Below are 20,728 nucleotides of genomic sequence, written 5' to 3' on the forward strand. Positions count from 1 at the left end.
AACTATCACAGCAAAGAAGTCCGAGTCACCGCTTTCAGTGCATCATTCACCCGACGGAAAACCCCGATCTGGTACGGGATTCAATAACGATTTTTATTCCTTCCGATCCTGAGAACTTCAGTCTACGACATCTCCAAACTTTCACCACTTTCCCAGTCGCGCCAGTCTCAGGAGAGTCCTACCGTAGTCAAAATGTCGCGCCACCAGGCAGTCCGCAACCTTGACTACGAGGAGGCCCTTGACGAGTATGAAGGCGAGGAAGACTTTGAGGAGAACGAGGCCGATCAGCTAAGCCCCGAGGATCGCGAGGCTATGAATGTAGGGACCGCAACAGTGCAAAGCGCACTCGGCCCTGACGGCGACAAAGTGACTGTGCAGCAAATTCAGGATGCGCTGTGGTACTACTACTACGATATCGATAAGACGGTGTCTTACTTGCAGAAGAAGTTAATTGCACCACCGCCAGCCCCAAAACAGGAGCCCAAGAAGGCCAAGGATGGTAAGTTACATTTCTATACGCATGTTACTCATTTTTCATGTCAGGTAGCGGCAGGAGCAGAAGTTGAGTGTTTGGCAGATGGTTTTGGTCTTGGGGGCATCAATGGTGAGATTGCGAATTACGACGACACAGCATCAACTTCAGAGTATCCCATTCGCAGAGTGGCCTCTCTATCCCCGGCTTCCTCTTTTCATGGAATATCTTGGACCAATGTGCCCAGCAACCGAAAGGCTGTCTTTGTTCCACCCCGTCCTCTCCCAGGCGGCGTGCTTGGTGGCGGCGAGGGTCCTAAGATTTCCAAACTGCAGGCATTGGCTGCAGCGCGGAAGAAAAAGACGGAGGACGCAAAAAAACCGGACGACAAAGTTGATCGAGCGGAGAAGAGAATGTCGACTTTAGCCCTTGACGAGACCTCAAAGCAAACTCAGAGATCTGGTTCGATCATTCTTGCCAAACGACAGAAGCTGGCGGAAGGCTCCACCTCGGGATCTCGAGCTTCGACGCCTGTCTCGCAGCCGCAACAAGACAAAGCTGCCCCAAACCCGGTCGGCATGGACGTTGACCAGTCTCGTGCGTCGTCTGCTGGATATGGGGAAGATGCTGAGGATGACTGTCTCGTGGTGTCATCAAAAAGACCATCTGCCTTCGCTCAGACACTCTTTGGACCTGCTCATAATGCTGCCGCCGCCTCCCAAATCTACACTCTGCCGTACATGGACTCTTCCACCTTTGTCCCTAGTGCTTTTTCCCAGCCGAGCCCTGATGACATCGTACTTGCTGCTCAGGCGAAAGGTTCGCGTTTTGCGACGACCCAGTAAGACGCTGACTCTAATACCTCCCAGCGGGCACCAAGTTCGACGCTGCTGCTGCCAAGAGCGCCACCAAGAAAGTCGTCAGCAAACCGACAGGTTCCCAGACGCCTACTGGAGAGATGAAACAGCTTCAACTCGACGATTCGGCGGCACCGAAAAACAAGAAACTGGATGTTCTCAAGGAGTTCGAAAAGAGCGAGAACAAGAGAAGCGCTAGCTTCGTGGTAGTCGGTATGTTGCATACTTAGATACCTTCGGCCGGTATACTGATACTCATAAGGCCACGTCGATGCCGGAAAGAGTACCCTGATGGGCAGGCTGTTGTTAGAGTTGAAATATATTGAACAGCACCTCATCGACCGCTACCGACGACAGGGCGAGAAGATTGGAAAGTCGTCATTTGCCCTTGCATGGGTGATGGATCAGCGAGAAGAAGAGCGTGAGCGGGGTGTGACCATTGACATCGCTACGAATCAGTTCGAAACCGATAAGACACGGTTTACTATCCTCGACGCCCCGGGCCACAGAGACTTCGTACCCAACATGATTGCAGGAGCCAGCCAGGCAGATTTTGCGATCCTCGTCATCGACGCTAATACGGGAGCCTTCGAGAGGGGCTTGAAAGGGCAGACCAGAGAGCATGCTCTTCTGCTGAGAAGTCTGGGCGTGCAAAGAGTCATTGTTGCTGTCAATAAGCTTGACATGGTTGGCTGGTCAAAAGATCGGTTCGATGAGATCGCGGAGCAAGTCACCGGGTTTATGAAGGGCAATGGGTTTCAGCTTAAGAACGTCACCTTTGTGCCCATATCCGGACTGAGTGGTGCCAACCTAGTACAGCGACCGGATGATGAAGGTCTTTCATGGTACAAAGGGCCAACATTGATTGAGGCTCTGGAAGATTCTGATCCGATGACGAGGGCGCTCGAAAAGCTTTTCCGGATGTCGATTTCGGAAATCTACAGGACACAGCAGAGCCAACTCACTGTGGCTGGCCGGATTGAGTCGGGCACGGTACAGAATGGCGAATCGTTGATTGTTCAGCCGAGCGGAGAGGCAGCGTCAATACGATCGATCGAAGTGGATGGCGAGGTACAGGACTGGGCTGTGGCAGGACAGAACGTCAACATTGGCTTGTACGGCATCGACCCGATCCATGTGCGCGTGGGCGACATCATCAGCACCAAGGCGGCGCCAATCGAGACGAGCGACACCCTGACGATGAAGGTGCTGGCTTTCGACCACTTGATGCCGATGCCTGTGGACGTTCATCGCGGTCGGTTGCATGCGGCAGGCAGAGTGGGGGCGATTCCGGCTGTGCTGGACAAGCTGACGGGGGCGACGGTGAAGAAGAATCCCAAGATCGTGCAGCCTGGCAAGGTTGCGCGGGTCGTGGTCAAGCTGGAGTCCAAGGTGCCGTTGGAGGCGGGGCAGCGGGTGGTGCTAAGAAGTGGCGGAGAGACAATCGCTGCAGGGCTGTTGGAGTAAACGGTGCAGATATCAAAAAGCAACATGGCGTTGTCCTTAAATAAGGATTTTTAAAAAGGATGTGGTGATGACTGTGACACGATACTTGCAAGCATGGGCCCGCGAAAGAGTGGTCGCATCGAAGCTCGATTAGAGTTGGGCGATGAAGATAGAGTTGGCGACTTTGGTTGAAGCATAGCCAATAGAGATGGATACCCGTGGTCAAAAGAGAGTTGGTTGCCAAATTGAGATACTACGGTATCGGGCCAAAGTTTAACCCCCTCGCCAGGTAAATGTGGCCGTGCTTTTTTTGATTACCTATCCCAGCGACGGTACTTTGAGCTTCTTGTGCACATCTACCATAATTCTGGCCAGTGAGAGTCTCTCGTACGTGGGTCACAATTCCACACTACCTGCTAGGGAGTTTATACTTACCCATCATACGTAGTAGCTCCGAGTCACGACTAAGTACTTGAGTAAGTGAGTTTACGACCAGACTATTCTTGGAGCGATGACTGTCGGGAATGTTGGCCGCCTACACCAGATCTGTTCGGGTTCCGCCCACTCGATCTCGGGGGATGTTGACAGATATGCCATGGGACCCCCCTATGGGCTCAAGGCGACGGAGACGCCGTCGTGTATTCGTACAACTTGGCAGGTGCACACTGTATTCGTACTACACTGCATAACCTGAAGCACTACGGAGTACTCTGTACTAATATGTATGCACACGGAAGAGCATGGGCCAGGAGCCAAAGCTCACCCCTGTTACCCCCCTTCATCTCAGGACGCACTGCTAAGAGCACCTTAAGTGAGGTAAGGCGCCCCATTCTGTCTACACCTTGCCCCTGGCTTGGTTGGCCTTGTCTTTCCCCAAGGTACCTACCGTAATAGTAAACTACCTTCTTTACCCGGAACGCCGCCTGACCGCCCCCACAGCCAGCAAGTGGTGGGAATATTCTGGAAAGGAAAAAGGCATGAATTGGCCCGAGATGAGGAACGGAAGGCAATCAAACGTTTGAGGAGAAGAGGCCACTCTGTTCGTATCCCCAGGCGTGTTGGAAAAGGACAGATTGGCGATATCAGATCGTAGAACTACATATAGTAGGTAGTGCGTGTACGGTAGGTAGAACGGAGGATTGGTTAGATGCAACCAACAACGGACGCGGATGATGAAGCAACGTGGCGATTGTACAGTACATAGTATCTTCTTCTCTTTGGAAACAGGAGGCAAGTGCTGGATGGTGAGTCACTGTCAAGTAAAAAGGAGTCAGACAGCTCAGGCCAAGGCATGGGTATAGCATGTTGTAGAAACCGGCCGAACTTCCATGGAAGGCTGGAGGCGAACTGAACAAGAGACCACCTGTAATTAATGGATGGAAATGTCCAGAATCCGCAGCCTTGGTGGGGTAGACGTACGAATAGAAGGGCAAGGCGCGTAGGTACCTAGGTAGGCAGCACACCTTTGGCGGCTGTCGAGGGTGATGTGCTCGCACGGTACTCCGTACTTAGCTTACTGTGGTCGTGCGACGGAGACTGCTCCCCCGAGCGCCCACCTCTGCCATCCCATCATGTCCGTCCCTGCAGGCATTTGCCGGAGGAGCTGCATTTGTCAAATAGTAGGGATTGTAATAGTTGCTTGATTGATTCTGTTGTGTGTTATGTATTTATAGTGAATTACTATAGAAATAGGGAAAACCCCCTATTTCTTGGTTAGGAAATCCCTAGCTAATCCTAGCAATATTATTAGTAGAGTTACTACTAAAAGTAGGGCTAATTTACTGCCTATTCCCTAATAATTTACTATAAGGTAACTATATATTTACTAGCTAATTTATATATAATTCTACTATATTTAATATACCCCTTTAGCGCTAGTAGTATAATTAATTACTATAAAGCCTATACTAAATATTATTTATATATAGCTTATTTATTTATTAATTATTTTTTAATATTTTATACGTTTTTTTTTTATTTAGTAGTAAAGTTTTACTTTATTATTAGCTAATTCTTACTACTAATTTACTTTAAGGTATATATATTAGTTACTTATATTTAATTAAGCTATAAATATAGTAAATTATAATATACTAAGTGCTTTTATTAATTTATTAGCTATTAATTTAATAGACTTTTTATATTTAATAGTAATTTAATTTACTAGTACTTCTTAGTATAGCTAGTAGTTATAAATATTTATATACTATAGCCTTATCTATAATTAAATAAGTTCCTTAGTAATAAGCCTAATAGTTTAAGTATTATTATAGCTAATATAAATAGTTAGTAGCTATTTAGTAGCTGTCTGCTTATTAAGTAATAATTTAGTTCTTAGTTATATTAATAGTTAAATACTTAGTGTAGTAATTAATCTACTAGTAAAAAGTGCCTCCTTTATAGTAGATAATAAGGCTAGTAATTTAGCCTTAGTACTTAACGTTATTACTATATCTTACTTATTAGCTTACTAAAAGATAAGCCCTTTAAATAGCTTTAGTATATATACTTATAAGCTATAATAGTCTAGTAAGTTATTAGTAAATAAGGTGTCTAAAGTAACCTCTAACGTATTATTATTACTACCTAGCGTTACTTTATATTTAAGGTAAAGGTGCTACGTTTAATAGAGATATCTAAGTATATAATTTATACTTTTTAGTAATCTAGATTTAGATTATAGTTAAAGTAAGTAAGCTAGCTAGCTATAAAAGTAATGTCTAGCTAAGTTATTACTACTATATAAAGGATTATTTTTACTTTTTTTTAATATTAGTTAACCTTTTATAATAAGGCTATATATTTACTAAGTAGTAGCTTAGCCTTTACTATAAGTAATAATTTATTATATTTATATTTATTATTTATTAGTAGTAGTTTTATTATTTTATTATAGTATACTACTTATAAAAGCTAAAGATAATAGTTACTTTAGTTATAAATTACCTTAAGGCTAAAGAACTACTATAATAAGCCTCTACCTTTAAGGTAGTATTATTACTAAAAAGCTACTATCTTATTACTTACTTACGCTTTATTTATATAGTAATAGGCTAATATATAGTTATTAATATAAAAAAAGAATATAATATAATCCTTTTTCTAATAGTAATTCTTACTAAGCACTTAGTAAAAGCCTTATATAATAAGTCCTTCTTTAAGGTGCTTTTACTATAGTAGTAGTAATTACTAAAGCCTATATAGCGCTTTTAGTCGCTAGAGGATCTAGCTAGAGATTTAGTAGCCTAAAGGTATCTCTATAAATACTACCTTATTAATAGTAATATAAATAAATATATTTACTATATAATATTAAAGTAATTCTAAATTAAAGTAAGTAGCTATTACTATAAGTATTTTAAATAATATACTTACTAATATAGCTATATAAGTATTTTATAGATCCTTTACTTATTAGTTACTATAAACTATAAGTCTTACTTTAAATTTAGTTAATTAACTATATTTATTAAGCTTATAGGTATATACTTAATAGTAGCTAAGGATTTAATACCTTTTAGCTACTACTTATAGCACTATTACCTAAGATTTTAATATTTTATACCTATATAGATATACTATTTTAGTGTCTTTAAATTACTTTTTATATAGGTAGCCTTTTAACTATCTATAGATTAGTAAAAAGTAAAGTAACTTCTAATATATACTTATTAGCTTATAAGGTCTAGTAACGCCTTTATTATATACTAGTAATTTACTAGTAATATCTTTATAATTATTATACTTATTAAGCGTTATATAGTTAATTAAGTAGCCTTAAGCGCACTTTAGCTAAAGGTAGTAATCTTTACTTATTAGTTAACTTTATAATATACTAAACTATATTATTACTTATAAGCTACCTTATATATAGTCTGTAATCTTTTACTATAAAGTAAGCCTTATAAGGAAAGTAGCCTTAAATAAAGTCCTTAGTGTAATCTAACTACCTATATATATAGTAAGATAATACCTTTTTATAACGCCTTTAAATAAGGTTACTACTAGCTAGAGATTACCTAATAGGCTAGCTATAGTTACTTAGGAATTTAATATCTTTTTATACTTAGTAACGTCTTATAAATTAATTATATAGAGATAAAATAAAGTATAAAGGATTACTATCTTTATTACTTTAGAACTATTAGTTCTTAGTAAGTTACTAGCTTATAGGCTATTAGCTATTAATAAATTAAGTAAGTTACTAGCTTATAGGCTATAGGCTATTAATAAATTAATTAATAATCTATTAGCTATTAATTTAGGTATTTACTTATTAATTATTTTACTATTAGTAATTATTTAGCTATTAGCTATTAAATTAATTAATTTAAAGCTATTAGTTCTTATTTTACTACCCCCTATATTAATATTTATAAAGGCTATAAAAAAGGCGCTTAGTAGTAATAGTAATAAAGTAAGAAGAAGTATAAATTTTACTTACTTATATAGATATTCTAGGGTGTTACTTAATTATAAAGCGCCTAGTAAAGTAATATTAGTATATTTTATTACTTTATCTATTTTTTTATTAGCTTCTTTATATAATAAGGATTAATTACTAGCTATAATTAGCTTATTAATTTATTATTAAATTACTATAAGGTTAGCTTTATAAAGCTTATTAAGTAATTTATTTATTAATTTATTAAAGATTTATTTCTTATTAAATGTTATATTATATATAGTAAAGACCTTATTTTACGCTAAATACTAGACGTAATATAAATTACTAAATATATATCTAATAAGGAATCTAATCTATATATAAGTAGTAAGCTTTTACTAGTAGTTTTATAATAGTTATATATTTACTATTAGCGTATATACTTAGTAGCTATAGGCTTATAAATATAAAATATCTAGCTTTACTATTAGTAAAGGCTTAGTATACATATTAAGTATAAAATATAAGTAAAATAATTAATATAAAGATTTCTACCCTTAAGCTACTAATAGTATTTAATTATAAAAGTATATAGCTATAGTTATAATATTAAGTTATAGGACTTTAGGTAATTTTATATTGATCTATATATATTACGCCTTAAGTTTAATAATTATAGTAATTTACTTAGTGCTACTATTTTAAGCCTAGGTATTTAATACTAATAGCTTAATAGAGGTTCTATAATTAAAAAGCATATCTATAAGTTACTTAAGGCATAGGATTTCTTAGTTAGCCTTAATAACTTTTAGTATAATTAAATATTTACTTTTTAGTATTATAAAGAAGCCCTTTATTATTAAGTTAATAGTATCTTAGTAGTAGCTATATAAATAGAAATCCTATATAAGGCTTATTACTTAATCTAAGATTATTATTACTAAGTAGTATCTTATATAGCCTTATTTAAGATTATAAAAGTCTAGCGCTAGGTAATTACCTAGCGCTATATTTATAATAGATTTATAAGGCTAGTAGTAAATCTACTGCCTTATCTTACTAAAACTATATAAATTATAGTCTTATATTATTATAGTGTTAACTTAGGTTAGATATACTCTATATATAGTATTTATAATCCTTTATAAAGCCTTAGCACCTAGGTAGCTAAGACGCTTATACTATATTATTATATTACTATAAAGTAGTTATTACTATATTAACGTTATATATTTATTTCTTACTTATAGGGTTAGTAGTAAATTATTAGTAAAGTGTATAGTAAAAGCGCTTTTACTTTCTTAGCTATAGCTATATTACTTATAATATTTAAGTACTTATTAGTTAGCTTATTCCTTAATATAGCCTATAAGGCTATAATCTATACGCCTTAAGTAATTATTACCTAGGCTAATATCTTACTATATACCTTACTAGTATAGCCTTATAAAAGAAATAAGTAATATAGTAAATATACTATAATATATTATATTATATATATAAAGCTTTATTAGTAAGCTATTAGTGCCTTTTAAAGTAATCTCTATAGTACTATACCCTTTAATTATAACTTAAGTAGTACTAGCCTAGATATTATTACTAATTAGGGCTACTACTAATATAATAAACTATAATATATAGTTAAACACATAGTTAGTAGTATTTAAATTAAGTAAGGCTAAATTACCTAGCTTATAGCCTTATAAAGTAGTATAAAAGGCTACCTTTATATAGTATCTACTATATAGTTAATATAACTTAGCCTTAATTCTCCTTACTTATTTAGTAAGGTTAGGACTACTTACTATATACTTATTAATCTATTACTAATATTATATATTTACCTACTAATTATTAAGCCTTTATAACTTATTTATAAAGTAATAAAGTTATAATAAATAGGGATTAAAGTATATAAAGCACTTTACCTTTTTACTTACGCTTTATTAATAGTAATATCTCTTATTAGTTAATTTATTTTCCTTTACTATACTTTTAGTGTACATTAGGCTATTATTATTATTACCTCTAGTTAGGCTAAATACGCTATAGCCTACTTAGCTATAGTATAGTAAGTTATTAGTAAGGGCTTTAACTCTCTTTAGTGCTATCTTATAGAGAGACTACTAGTTAAGATTATTCTAGTTACTTATTATTTTACTAGTTACTATATATAAATCTAGCTAAGAGCTAAGTAAACTACTTTATAAAGTAGTAGTAAGGTTATTAAACTAAATTAATAGCCTTTAGTAGTTAGGTAAATTAACTTATACTAATTTACTATAGGCTATGTTTTATTTATTAAGCTATATAGTAAGATTTTTTCTAGTAGTTAAGGCCTTTTACTAGTCTTTTACTAACACTTTACTATATTTATTATAAGTATACTTTATATACTTTTCTTTAGTTATTTTTACTACTATACTAAGCTTATTAAGCTATTTAGCTAGTAATTTATTAGATTTATAATATTTTTCTTAAAGATCTATAAATATAGTAGATTTAACTATATTAGCTATATCTTTAATATCTTTTTACTAAGTAGTATACTTATATACCTTCTTATAATAGTAGCTTATCTAGCTATTTAAGTATATAAGATTATATAAGTTAAGATTATTTAGTGTTATTATATATTTAGTTTTATATATAAGCCTATTAAGTATAGTTATAATAGCCTTACTTTTTACTATATATAGCTATATAGTTACTTATTAAGATATCTTAGTAATTACTATAGCTATAGTAACCTCTTAGTAAGTAGTAAGCTTATCTTTAGTTAAAGTATATAAATATTATATTATAAGTAGCTTTATTAGTTTCTTTAAATATATCTTAAGGATTAATTAGTCTACTACTATAACCTCTAGGTTAATATACTTCTAGAGATTATAACGCTTTACTTTTACTTAAATAGTATTAAGCTATATAAACTAATTACTATATAATTATAAGATAGTTACCTTATTATTATAGTTCTTATTAATTATTATAATAGTATTTAATTAGTAAATAGGTATATTAGTTATTATAGATATATATATTAGACTATTAATTATTAAATAGTAAGGATTATAATAGTTACTTAATTAATTCTATTATATATTATATATTTATAGTAAATTACTATAGAAATAGGGAAAACCCCTTATTTCTTAGTTAGGAAATCCCTAGCTAATCCTAGCGATATTATTAGTGGAGTTACTACTAGAAGTGGGGCTAATTCACTGCCTATTCCCTAACAATTCGCTATAGGGCAACTGTGTATTTGCCAGCTAATTCATATGTAATTCCGCCACATTTAACAGCATTACCTACATTATATAGTAGGATAGCAAAAGTATAGCTTAATCCCATATTTTACACTAAAACTTATAGTTCTTAGACTTTTCTTATACACTATATATATAGAAAAGAAAATATAAAATAAATTATATTAAGTATTAAAGACTACTCTTATATATATAAGGTAGTAAAAGCTTTTTATTATAAGTAGTTTATTATTTTTAAATACTTTATTATAATCTTAACTTTTTAAGAACTTATAACTTACTTTTATTAGTATTTTACTAATAGGTATATCTTTAAACCTAATAAAAATACTTTTAAGTACTATAGCTTTAATATATACTTACTATAAAAATTATTATCTTACTTTTATTAAGGATAATTAATATAACTTAAAAGTACTATTTTAGTTAATTAGTTATAAAATAAAGAATTAATAACCTTAAGCTAAGATCTCTATATATAGTATTAAGTACTCTAAATTATATATTTATAGGCTTCTAGCTTTTATATTATAGTAGTTAGCCTTAAATAAGCTTGTAAACGTAGTAAGTTTTAGTGTAGAACTAGGGATTAAGCTACACTTTTGCTTACCTACTGTACATACTCCGTAGTGTCCATTATACAACACGATGCAGTGCAGGTTGCCCGCCTCTGGGGACCACACAGTAGGGATTCACCACTGGTACCCTCCACAGCCACGGTCCACCAAAAGCAACCGATCCCTGTCACGTGTGGCGCCTCTCAACGTGAAATCTGGCCTTTTGTGCAATCTGGACACCTCAATCGTTTTTTGGAGAAGCCATTCATAAAGCCGACAGATCTTCCCTCCCACCGCTTAACCTTCAACCTCTCCCAATCCAACACCTGCCAAACCACCTCAATTCGATTGGGTGCGCAGCTAGTAGAAGGGAATCTCGTCAACCTTCTCTCCCACGTCTTCCATTGACGGCTTTTTGTTTTTTATTTTCTCCCCTATTTTTTTCATTATTGCCCAAAAGCTCGAGATACCACACGCGCGCAAACCATCGTCGCAAGGTAGCTTCATAGCACCAAAATCTCCCACAATGTCGAGATCCAGAAACTCAATGGCCTTTGGCTTCGGCCTCCTGGCCTGGATGGTTCTCCTCTTCACCCCCCTGGCTTTCGTCCAGACCGCTCAGGCTCAGGACACTGAGGACTACGGTACTGTCATCGGTATTGTAAGTTGCATATTCCCTGCTGGCCGCGCTTTCGGCGCTCCTGCCGCAACGAACAAGAAAAGACACCGTGTCCTAACCATGATGTCTCCAGGATCTTGGAACCACATACTCTTGCGTCGGTGTGATGCAGAAGGGCAAGGTCGAGATTCTCGTCAACGATCAGGGTAAGTCTAGACCGTCGAAGCTGTCTAAGCTCTCTCTGCCCCTGGCCTTAGCTCCAGACAGCACAACTGACTCTTCATCATAGGTAACCGTATCACTCCGTCCTACGTCGCCTTCACCGAGGAGGAGAGACTCGTCGGTGACGCCGCCAAGAACCAGGCCGCGGCCAACCCCCAGAACACCATCTTTGACATCAAGTAAGCTCTAACCCGGCTCCTAAACACTTGAGACACAACCTAACCAACTGTAGGCGATTGATTGGCCAGAAGTTCTCCGACAAGAGCGTCCAGTCCGACATCAAGCACTTCCCCTACAAGGTCATCGAGAAGGATGGAAAGCCCATCGTCGAGGTCCAGGTCGCCGGCTCCCCCAAGCGTTTCACCCCCGAAGAGGTTTCCGCCATGATCTTGGGCAAGATGAAGGAGGTTGCCGAGAGCTACCTTGGCAAGAAGGTCACCCACGCCGTCGTTACCGTTCCCGCCTACTTCAACGACAACCAGCGCCAGGCCACCAAGGATGCCGGTATTATTGCCGGTCTCAACGTCCTCCGCATTGTCAACGAGCCCACTGCCGCCGCTATTGCCTACGGTCTTGACAAGACTGACGGTGAGCGCCAGATCATTGTCTACGACCTTGGTGGTGGTACCTTCGATGTCTCCCTGCTCTCCATTGACCACGGTGTCTTCGAGGTCTTGGCTACTGCCGGTGACACCCACTTGGGTGGTGAGGATTTCGACCAGCGCATCATCAACTACTTCGCCAAGTCCTACAACAAGAAGAACAGCGTCGACATTACCAAGGACCTCAAGGCCATGGGTAAGCTCAAGCGTGAGGCCGAGAAGGCCAAGCGTACCCTCTCCTCCCAGATGTCCACTCGCATTGAGATCGAGGCCTTCTTCGAGGGCAAGGACTTCTCCGAGACTCTTACCCGCGCCAAGTTTGAGGAGCTCAACATGGACCTCTTCAAGAAGACCATGAAACCCGTCGAGCAGGTGCTCAAGGACGCGAAGGTCAAGAAGGAGGACGTTGACGACATCGTTCTCGTTGGTGGCTCTACCCGTATCCCCAAGGTTGTTAGCCTTATTGAGGAGTACTTTGGTGGAAAGAAGGCTTCCAAGGGCATCAACCCCGATGAGGCTGTCGCTTTCGGTGCCGCCGTTCAGGGTGGTGTCCTTTCCAACGAGGTCGGCGCCGAGGACATTGTTCTCATGGACGTCAACCCCCTGACGCTCGGTATCGAGACTACCGGAGGTGTCATGACCAAGCTGATCCAGCGCAACACCCCTATCCCTACCCGCAAGAGCCAGATCTTCTCCACCGCCGCCGACAACCAGCCCGTCGTCCTTATCCAGGTCTTTGAGGGTGAGCGTTCTCTTACCAAGGACAACAACCAGCTTGGAAAGTTCGAGCTCACTGGCATCCCCCCCGCGCCCCGTGGTGTTCCCCAGATCGAGGTTTCCTTCGAGCTCGACGCCAACGGTATTCTCAAGGTCTCTGCCCACGACAAGGGCACTGGCAAGCAGGAGTCCATCACCATCACCAACGACAAGGGCCGTCTCACCCAGGAGGAGATCGACCGCATGGTCGCCGAGGCTGAGAAGTACGCCGAGGAGGACAAGGCTACCCGTGAGCGCATTGAAGCTCGCAACGGACTCGAGAACTACGCCTTCTCCCTGAAGAACCAGGTCAACGACGACGAGGGTCTCGGCGGCAAGATTGACGACGAGGACAAGGAGACTGTAAGTTTGCTCATAGCCCTTGACCAGCCGCTCCTGATTACTAACGAAGCATCCAGATTCTCGAGGCTGTCAAGGAGACCACCAGCTGGCTCGAGGAGAACAGCGGCACCGCCACTACCGAGGACTTCGAGGAGCAGAAGGAGAAGCTGTCCAACGTCGCCTACCCCATCACTTCCAAGATGTACCAGGGCGCTGGTGGTGCTGGCGGTGATGATGAGCCCCCCAGCCACGACGAGCTCTAAATCCATAGATTTGTTGTTGCTTCGTTCGGGATTTAAAAAGAGACATTGCTCAAAGATATTCCATGATACAATCTTCGTCTCTGGTGTTGGCAGGTTGATCGGCGTCGGCAGCATGAAGCATGACATGACTTCACTATTGTGTACACTCAACGCGCATAAATGAGGACGTACTGAACGCATCTCGCTTTCCATGAACGTGCTTTACCGAAATGCTCCATATCGGTGTGAAATTATTCTGACGAGGGAAAGCTGTTACTTCCGTTTGTTTGTCTTCGATGAGTCCCCATCATACCCTGACATACTATAGGTTATATGGATGTTGCGAATTCAAAGGCTAGGCCGACAGCAATTGATAGGGATGTCCTGAGAGTTTGCTGTTAAAAGCCACTATGGCCGAATAAACACGATGATGCCGCCAGGCAGTAGGTCATAACATTTACAATCGGAGCCGTGATGCGCTCTGACCTCCGGCCTGAGGTGGCCTTTTTGCAAGCTTGGCATTGCAGATAGGCTGGACAGGAAGAACGTCAACCACTATGAACAGGTAGCAAAAAGTCCGGCATGGGAGATCTCCTAGATGTTTCTTCTCTATGGGAAGATACATTATCGGGGGCTGTTGGACTGACAAATATAAGAACGCTGCTGATGTGAAACGGGATTATCGTGCACCGAAGCCGAGGCCGAGAACGTCATCCGCCATGCCATCCCCCAGCACAACCTTACTTTAAACAAAGTTGCTTGGTTGATAAAGACACCTAGAGCATTTAATTATGTATTTAGTTCGAATGATTCTATGTCCTGGTAATTGCGCGCGTGGGCAGGCTTGAGGGGGGTGACGGGGCGACACCGACTTATACGCACGATTGCAGGAAGGCAACATAGACAGCTTCACATCGTTAAACCATTACATACAACTATACCTACTAGAATACTTAGGATCCTGTCCGCTCTCCTATAGATAAGCTAGTAAGGGCAGTCTTATCTATAAGAGACTTTGTTCTACTAATAAATCTGTGTAGGAAATAGAATAGACCTATAATTATTTTATAGTGCGATAGCGTTAGCCTCTTAAACTAATCTCTATTTCTACTGCCCTACTTATGGGGCCCTTATGCGCTAAGAACGCCTAGGGGCCTAACTATAGTTAGGCGTGTCTTTAGGGTGTATAGTACTAGGTATTCGGCTTAAACTAAGAACTAGTAATTAAAAACTAAGGCTTACCTTCTACTAGGTGCTTTTTTTTAACCTGAAGTTATAAAAACCTACTAGCCTTTTGCTATAACCTTGTTTATTTTATAAGATAATAGCTTCTTTAGAGTCTTTTAGTCTAAGACGTCTGTTAAGAGGTAGCCTTAAGGCCTAAAAAAAGTAATATAAAGAAAACCTTAGTAAATTAACATTAATCTAAGATTAAGCCTTAATTATAAAGAAGTCTTAAAAGTAAAAAGACTATATCTAGGACTAATAGCTTATATAAGTAATTTATTTTTATTATAAAAAGTTTATACTAACCTTTATTCTTAGGTTTACTACTCTTACTGAGGTTAACCTTAAGAAAACCTAAGTTAACTTTTACTAGAGGGTTAATATAATTATAAAGAATTACTAATTATTTTTTTAATAATTTACTAAAAAGTCTATTAAATAAAGAGTATATCTTAAGAAAGAATTTAAAAATAAAAAAAGAATTATTAATTTAACTATTATAATTATTAAGGTTTAAAAAACTTCTTTAGCTTATATAGATATAAATATAGTATAAAAAAGAGATTTAAAATATCACTAATAAATTTACTTATACTTAATTATTTTATAATAGTAAATAGTTTATTACTAGTCTAGTTTATTTACTATTAATAGTATAATATATATAATAAGTAAGCTAACTAAATAAGTAAGCTACCTACCTAACTATAACTATATTATATTTATAACTAATAAGTAGCACTTTAAAAATTAATTTAATTAAAACTATTTAGTATCCTCTTCTTTAAATATTTCTTTAGTAATTTAATATATTTATATATTATAACTAGTATTCTTATAAATAATATATATATATAGTAAGCTATATATTATAGTAAGCTATATATATCTTTCTACCTTTTAATTATTTTTATAAGTTAATTTAACTAGATTTTATTACTATCCTAAACTACTTTATAGGTTTATACGTTATATTTAGTCTTTTTATAATTACTATATTATTATATATATAGCTTACTACCCTTTATATAAGCCTCCTTTTAAGACGTTTTTTTACCTCTAGCCTTAATACCCTTTTTTTCTTCTTATAGTGTCTCTACTTTAGTTATTATAAAAGGTTAGCACTACCTTCTAATAGGTATATAGTAACTTAATATAATTAATCTAAGCTAAAGGGAAAAAGGGTTATTTTATAGTATACGCCTTATATATATATAACGTTAAATAGGTGTACTAAATAAGCGCTAGCTATATATATTATAGTAGGTAAAGCCCTGCTATATATATTATAGCCTTAGCCTATAATATATACCCCCTCTTCTGCCTGTTATTAGTAAGAAAAACCTATTAGCTAGGCTCTACCTTAGTAAGTATATAACTTATAAAATCCTGCCTACTATAAGTTAACTATATACCTTAACTGTTTTTTATTTTCTTTTATTTTTTTTAAAGTAGGCCTTTTTAATAATATTATAAGTATTTTATCCTGTTTTTTTATAATCCTATATTATTATATTACTTTACTAATATATCCTCTTTACTAAAGTTAATTTTAATAAGATACCTATAAGTACCTTTTATTCTCTAATTATAGGCATATATATATATACGTAATTTACTATAAATCTAATACTAACTTAACGTTTTATAGCCCCCTTTTACGCCTAGTTAGTTACTTTTCCTAAAGGGTAATAAGCTTAAGCCTATAACGCCTAAGACTTTTAGCTTACTACTATTACACTAGTAAGTATATAGTTATATACTTTTATAATATAATTTATTACTAACTTATCATAGTTAGCTATCCCCTTATTACTATCCCCCCTACTAGTTAAGAAGGTATGCCTTATAAAGGGCGTCCTTTAGGTTTTTTCTTACTAGTCTTATACTAACTACCTAGCTAAAGTCCTTATAGTATACTAATATACTAAAAACATATATAGCTTTAGTATATATTATACTACTTACTTTTTAAGTAACTAGGCTTACTTAAATAGTATATATTATCTTTATATATATTTAGGTTATATTACTTTTATTAACTTATTATAAATCTTTATATTTTTTATAGGTTTTTATAAGGCTATAGCTATTACTACTACTACTATTATTAATAGTCTTATAAGTAACTTTATTTTTTAAGACGCTTATACTACTACTACTAAGGCCTAGTAGGTCTTAGTATGTTCTAAGTAAAACATTACTTATATAGCTAAAAAGAGCGCTAAAAGTATATACTTATATAAGTAAGTAAAGTCTAAGGTATACCCTCTTATTACTATACTACCTTTTTTAGTAATTACTACTACTATTACTACTACTACTATTACTAACACTATAGTCTTTTTACTTAGTAAGCCTTACTATAGTAGCCTTACTAATACTTAGGCTAAGCGCCTTATTATAGCCTAAAAAAGTATTACTACCTTTTTAACTAATATAAGTTATTCCTTTCTTTATATAGTACTTATACTAATTATTATTTTATCTTATATAGTTTATTACTTTTATTTACACTTAAGGTATACTTTTACTACCTAAGCCTTTACCTAAGCCTTCCCCTAAGTTATAAGGCTGTTTTTATTACTTTTTATTAGCTTTATATACTTTTTATATACTTTAGGCGTATTAGCTTTTTTTACTTTTTTTACTAACGCTAATACGCCCTTTAGGGCTAGGCCCTAACTATAGGCTATAGCCTAATATAGATTTATTTACTTTATATTTATTTTACTTTAGTTATATATACCTTATATTTTTATTATACTTATAAATTAGGCTATATTTACTTTTATAGTTATCTAGAGCTACTATATCTTTAATAAGTATTATAGGCTTCTAAGTAGGCTTTATAAAACCTTTTTAATAGACTAGCGCTTAGCGCTTTTTTACTTTACTTTTCTTATACTAAGTAGTATAAACTATTTTATTTACTTACTATTTTTTATTTTTATTTTTAATAACTAGTAAGGGTTATATATTAGTAACGTTTTACTTTAGTAAGGGATTATTTATAATATAATATAGTAAATCTATATAAAACTTATTATAAATATTACTAAGTATATTAAGCTTTACTACTAAAGGTAAAATAACCTTAGTAACTTAATATTTATAATATAGCTAATTAAGCTTTTAGTTTAGCTTAAAAAAGTAATAGTTTTATATTAATAACTATACCTTATTACTTATATAAAAGCGCTTTACTATACTTCTTTAGTAATTTATAGATTTCTATATAGCGTCCTAGGCTACTACTATAGTAGCTTATACTATTAATATTAAATTTACTATTTATTAGATAAATCTCTAGGTAGTTATTTTATATAAGTTTACTACTTTTAGTATATCTTTTTATATTATAATAAGGTTAATATAATATTTATATTTTAAGAACAATAGGCTTATACTAGTTATAGCTACTACTTAGCTATTAATTACTAGCTAGGTAACTAGTAATAAATACGCCTAATCTTCTTATAAGTAACTAATATATATATATAGTATTACCTAGACTTCTTAGTTAAATTATTTTATTACCTTATTACTTTATAAGTAGTATAATATACTAAGTTATTATAAGATACTAATAAGTATATAAAAGTGTTACTAGAACTTACTTATCTAGTTACTCCTTTAGTTACTTACTATACTTTATAGTATACTATAAAAGTAAAAGTAGGCGCTTAAAAAGCGCTTTATATAAAGCTTAGCTTTTATTAATAGTATTAGCTTAAAGGTAACTAACTTACTAAAGTAGTTAATAATTACTTATATATATTTAGATTTATTAGTACCTAACTTCAGGAGGCTAGTAATAAAGTCTATTAATAAGTTACTTTATAGGCACTTAGGTACATTAAGTAGTTATAGTAGGCCTTTCTAAGCCTCTTACTAGACCTTAGTTTCTTTATATATATTATAGTTATATATAAAGTAGTATACTACTTACACCTAGCTAGGCTAATAAAACCTATAGAAGACTATTTTAAGTATACTATTACGTCTTAAGTAGCTAGTAACTATAGAGTTATAGCTTTACTAGATTAACTAGGTGTAAAAGCTATTAGCTAGTAAATTTAGGTTAGTATTACTAAGCACTTATAGCCTTTCTTACTATATTAGCCTATACTTATTATCTAGTGTATAGTCTATAATCTAAATATATACCTCTAGGTTAGAAAAAAGTAACCTATAGTTTTTTACTACTATATAGTATATATACTAAAAAACGTTATTATTATTTTAAGTAATATTTTATAGTTATTAGAGGTTATTAGCTTTAAATATTTATATATAAGGGACTTATATAGCCTTTATATAGCAGACTATTACTATAAGGATTATACTATTTAGTATTAACTAAATAACTTAACCTTATTTCTTTTTATTATCTTAACCTTTTAGTACGTCTTATTTATATTAAAATAGTATATTTAGTATAATAGCTTTTCTACTTAAGTAGTAAGTAATCTTAAAGTTATATTCTAATAGAACTTCTACTTATTAGCTTTATATTATAACCTAATAAGTTATAGGCTATATTACCTTACCTAATAAAGAATAATAGGCAGTAGCGGTATTTATATAGATAAGAAATAAGGAACAGATAAATAACTCCTTAGAACAAAAGAACTATAGTATAAGTTATATAACTATAAGCATAAGATAAAATAAAGAATAAGCGCTTATTTATAAGTAAGATAAGCGCTTAATAAATACTTAAGTAAGCGCTTATTCTACCTTATAACTATTAGTTAAAAGAACTATTTAGGGGATAGTTAGAACTTATATATAGGATAGACTTAGAAGCACTTAAGGACAGACTCCTATAGCTTTTTAGTAATTAACTTATAATATATTCTTTAAATACCTTTTAGTATTTAACCTTAGTAGTTTAATTAATAAGAGGCTATATAAGCTGCCTTATAACCCTAAGCCTTAACTAATTACTAAGTAATTAATAAAAATAATAAAGAAGAAGAATACTATTAACTAGGTACTAACCTCTACTTACTATTAGTAAAAACCTTACTATCTAGAAACTAGCTATAACACTTTAATTACTTCTATTAAGTAAGTTAACCTTAATACTTACCTAATAGTATTTTATAATATCTACACTTAAGATAACCCTAACTTCCTCTAGCTTTAAAAAGAACCTAACTACCCTAGCTAGGAGCCTAAATAAGAAAATAAAAGACGCTAAAAAGTTAAATAATAAGCTAGACTTTACTTAAGGTATATATAATAAGATTTAGTAGTATATTAAATATAATAATAATAATATAGCTTAAATATAAGCTATAATTAATAATATTAGTAAAGAATTAGACACTAAAACCCTTAAAGTTAGCTAGCTATAAAATATAGTTTATAATACTATTACTTAGCTAAAAAATAAAACAGCTAAAGCTAAAAAACTAAATAGAGAAGTAACTACCTTTAAAAGTATAATAAATATTATTAGTACTTTAGTTAATAAATATAATAAGCTTAAACTTAACTTACCTAGAACTTATAATAAGACTAGTAAATAGCTAAAAGGATTCCTAATTTAAGTTTATACTTATTCAACCTTTTATACTACTAACTTTAGAAGTAAAACTAAATAAGTTATTTATATAAAAACCTTTTTATAAAAAAAGCGCTTTTTTAGTATAAGCCCTATTTAAAAGAATTTCTTAAGTATAATAGTAACCTTACTATATACTCCTATAAGATATA

At 34.4% G+C, this 20,728-nt stretch overlaps 2 protein-coding genes across 2 annotated transcripts; both read left to right on the forward strand.

The window, feature by feature from the left end:
- Positions 1-192: 192 nt before the first annotated feature.
- Positions 193-2,796, forward strand: GLRG_10628 (elongation factor Tu GTP binding domain-containing protein; the record flags this gene model as incomplete). Its single annotated transcript, XM_008101313.1, has 4 exons — positions 193-499; positions 578-1,291; positions 1,342-1,542; positions 1,592-2,796. 4 exons carry the CDS (start codon positions 193-195, stop codon positions 2,794-2,796), a joined length of 2,427 nt encoding a protein of 808 aa, XP_008099504.1.
- Positions 2,797-11,517: 8,721 nt separating this feature from the next.
- Positions 11,518-13,795, forward strand: GLRG_10629 (hsp70-like protein; the record flags this gene model as incomplete). The annotated part of the gene is made up of 5 exons (XM_008101314.1): positions 11,518-11,652; positions 11,744-11,816; positions 11,900-12,011; positions 12,065-13,553; positions 13,610-13,795. The coding sequence occupies 5 exons, from the start codon at positions 11,518-11,520 to the stop codon at positions 13,793-13,795; spliced, it is 1,995 nt and encodes a 664-aa protein (XP_008099505.1).
- Positions 13,796-20,728: the final 6,933 nt, after the last annotated feature.

Source organism: Colletotrichum graminicola, assembly GCF_000149035.1.
Source record: "Colletotrichum graminicola M1.001 genomic scaffold supercont1.64, whole genome shotgun sequence".
NCBI classification, from domain to species: domain Eukaryota; kingdom Fungi; phylum Ascomycota; class Sordariomycetes; order Glomerellales; family Glomerellaceae; genus Colletotrichum; species Colletotrichum graminicola.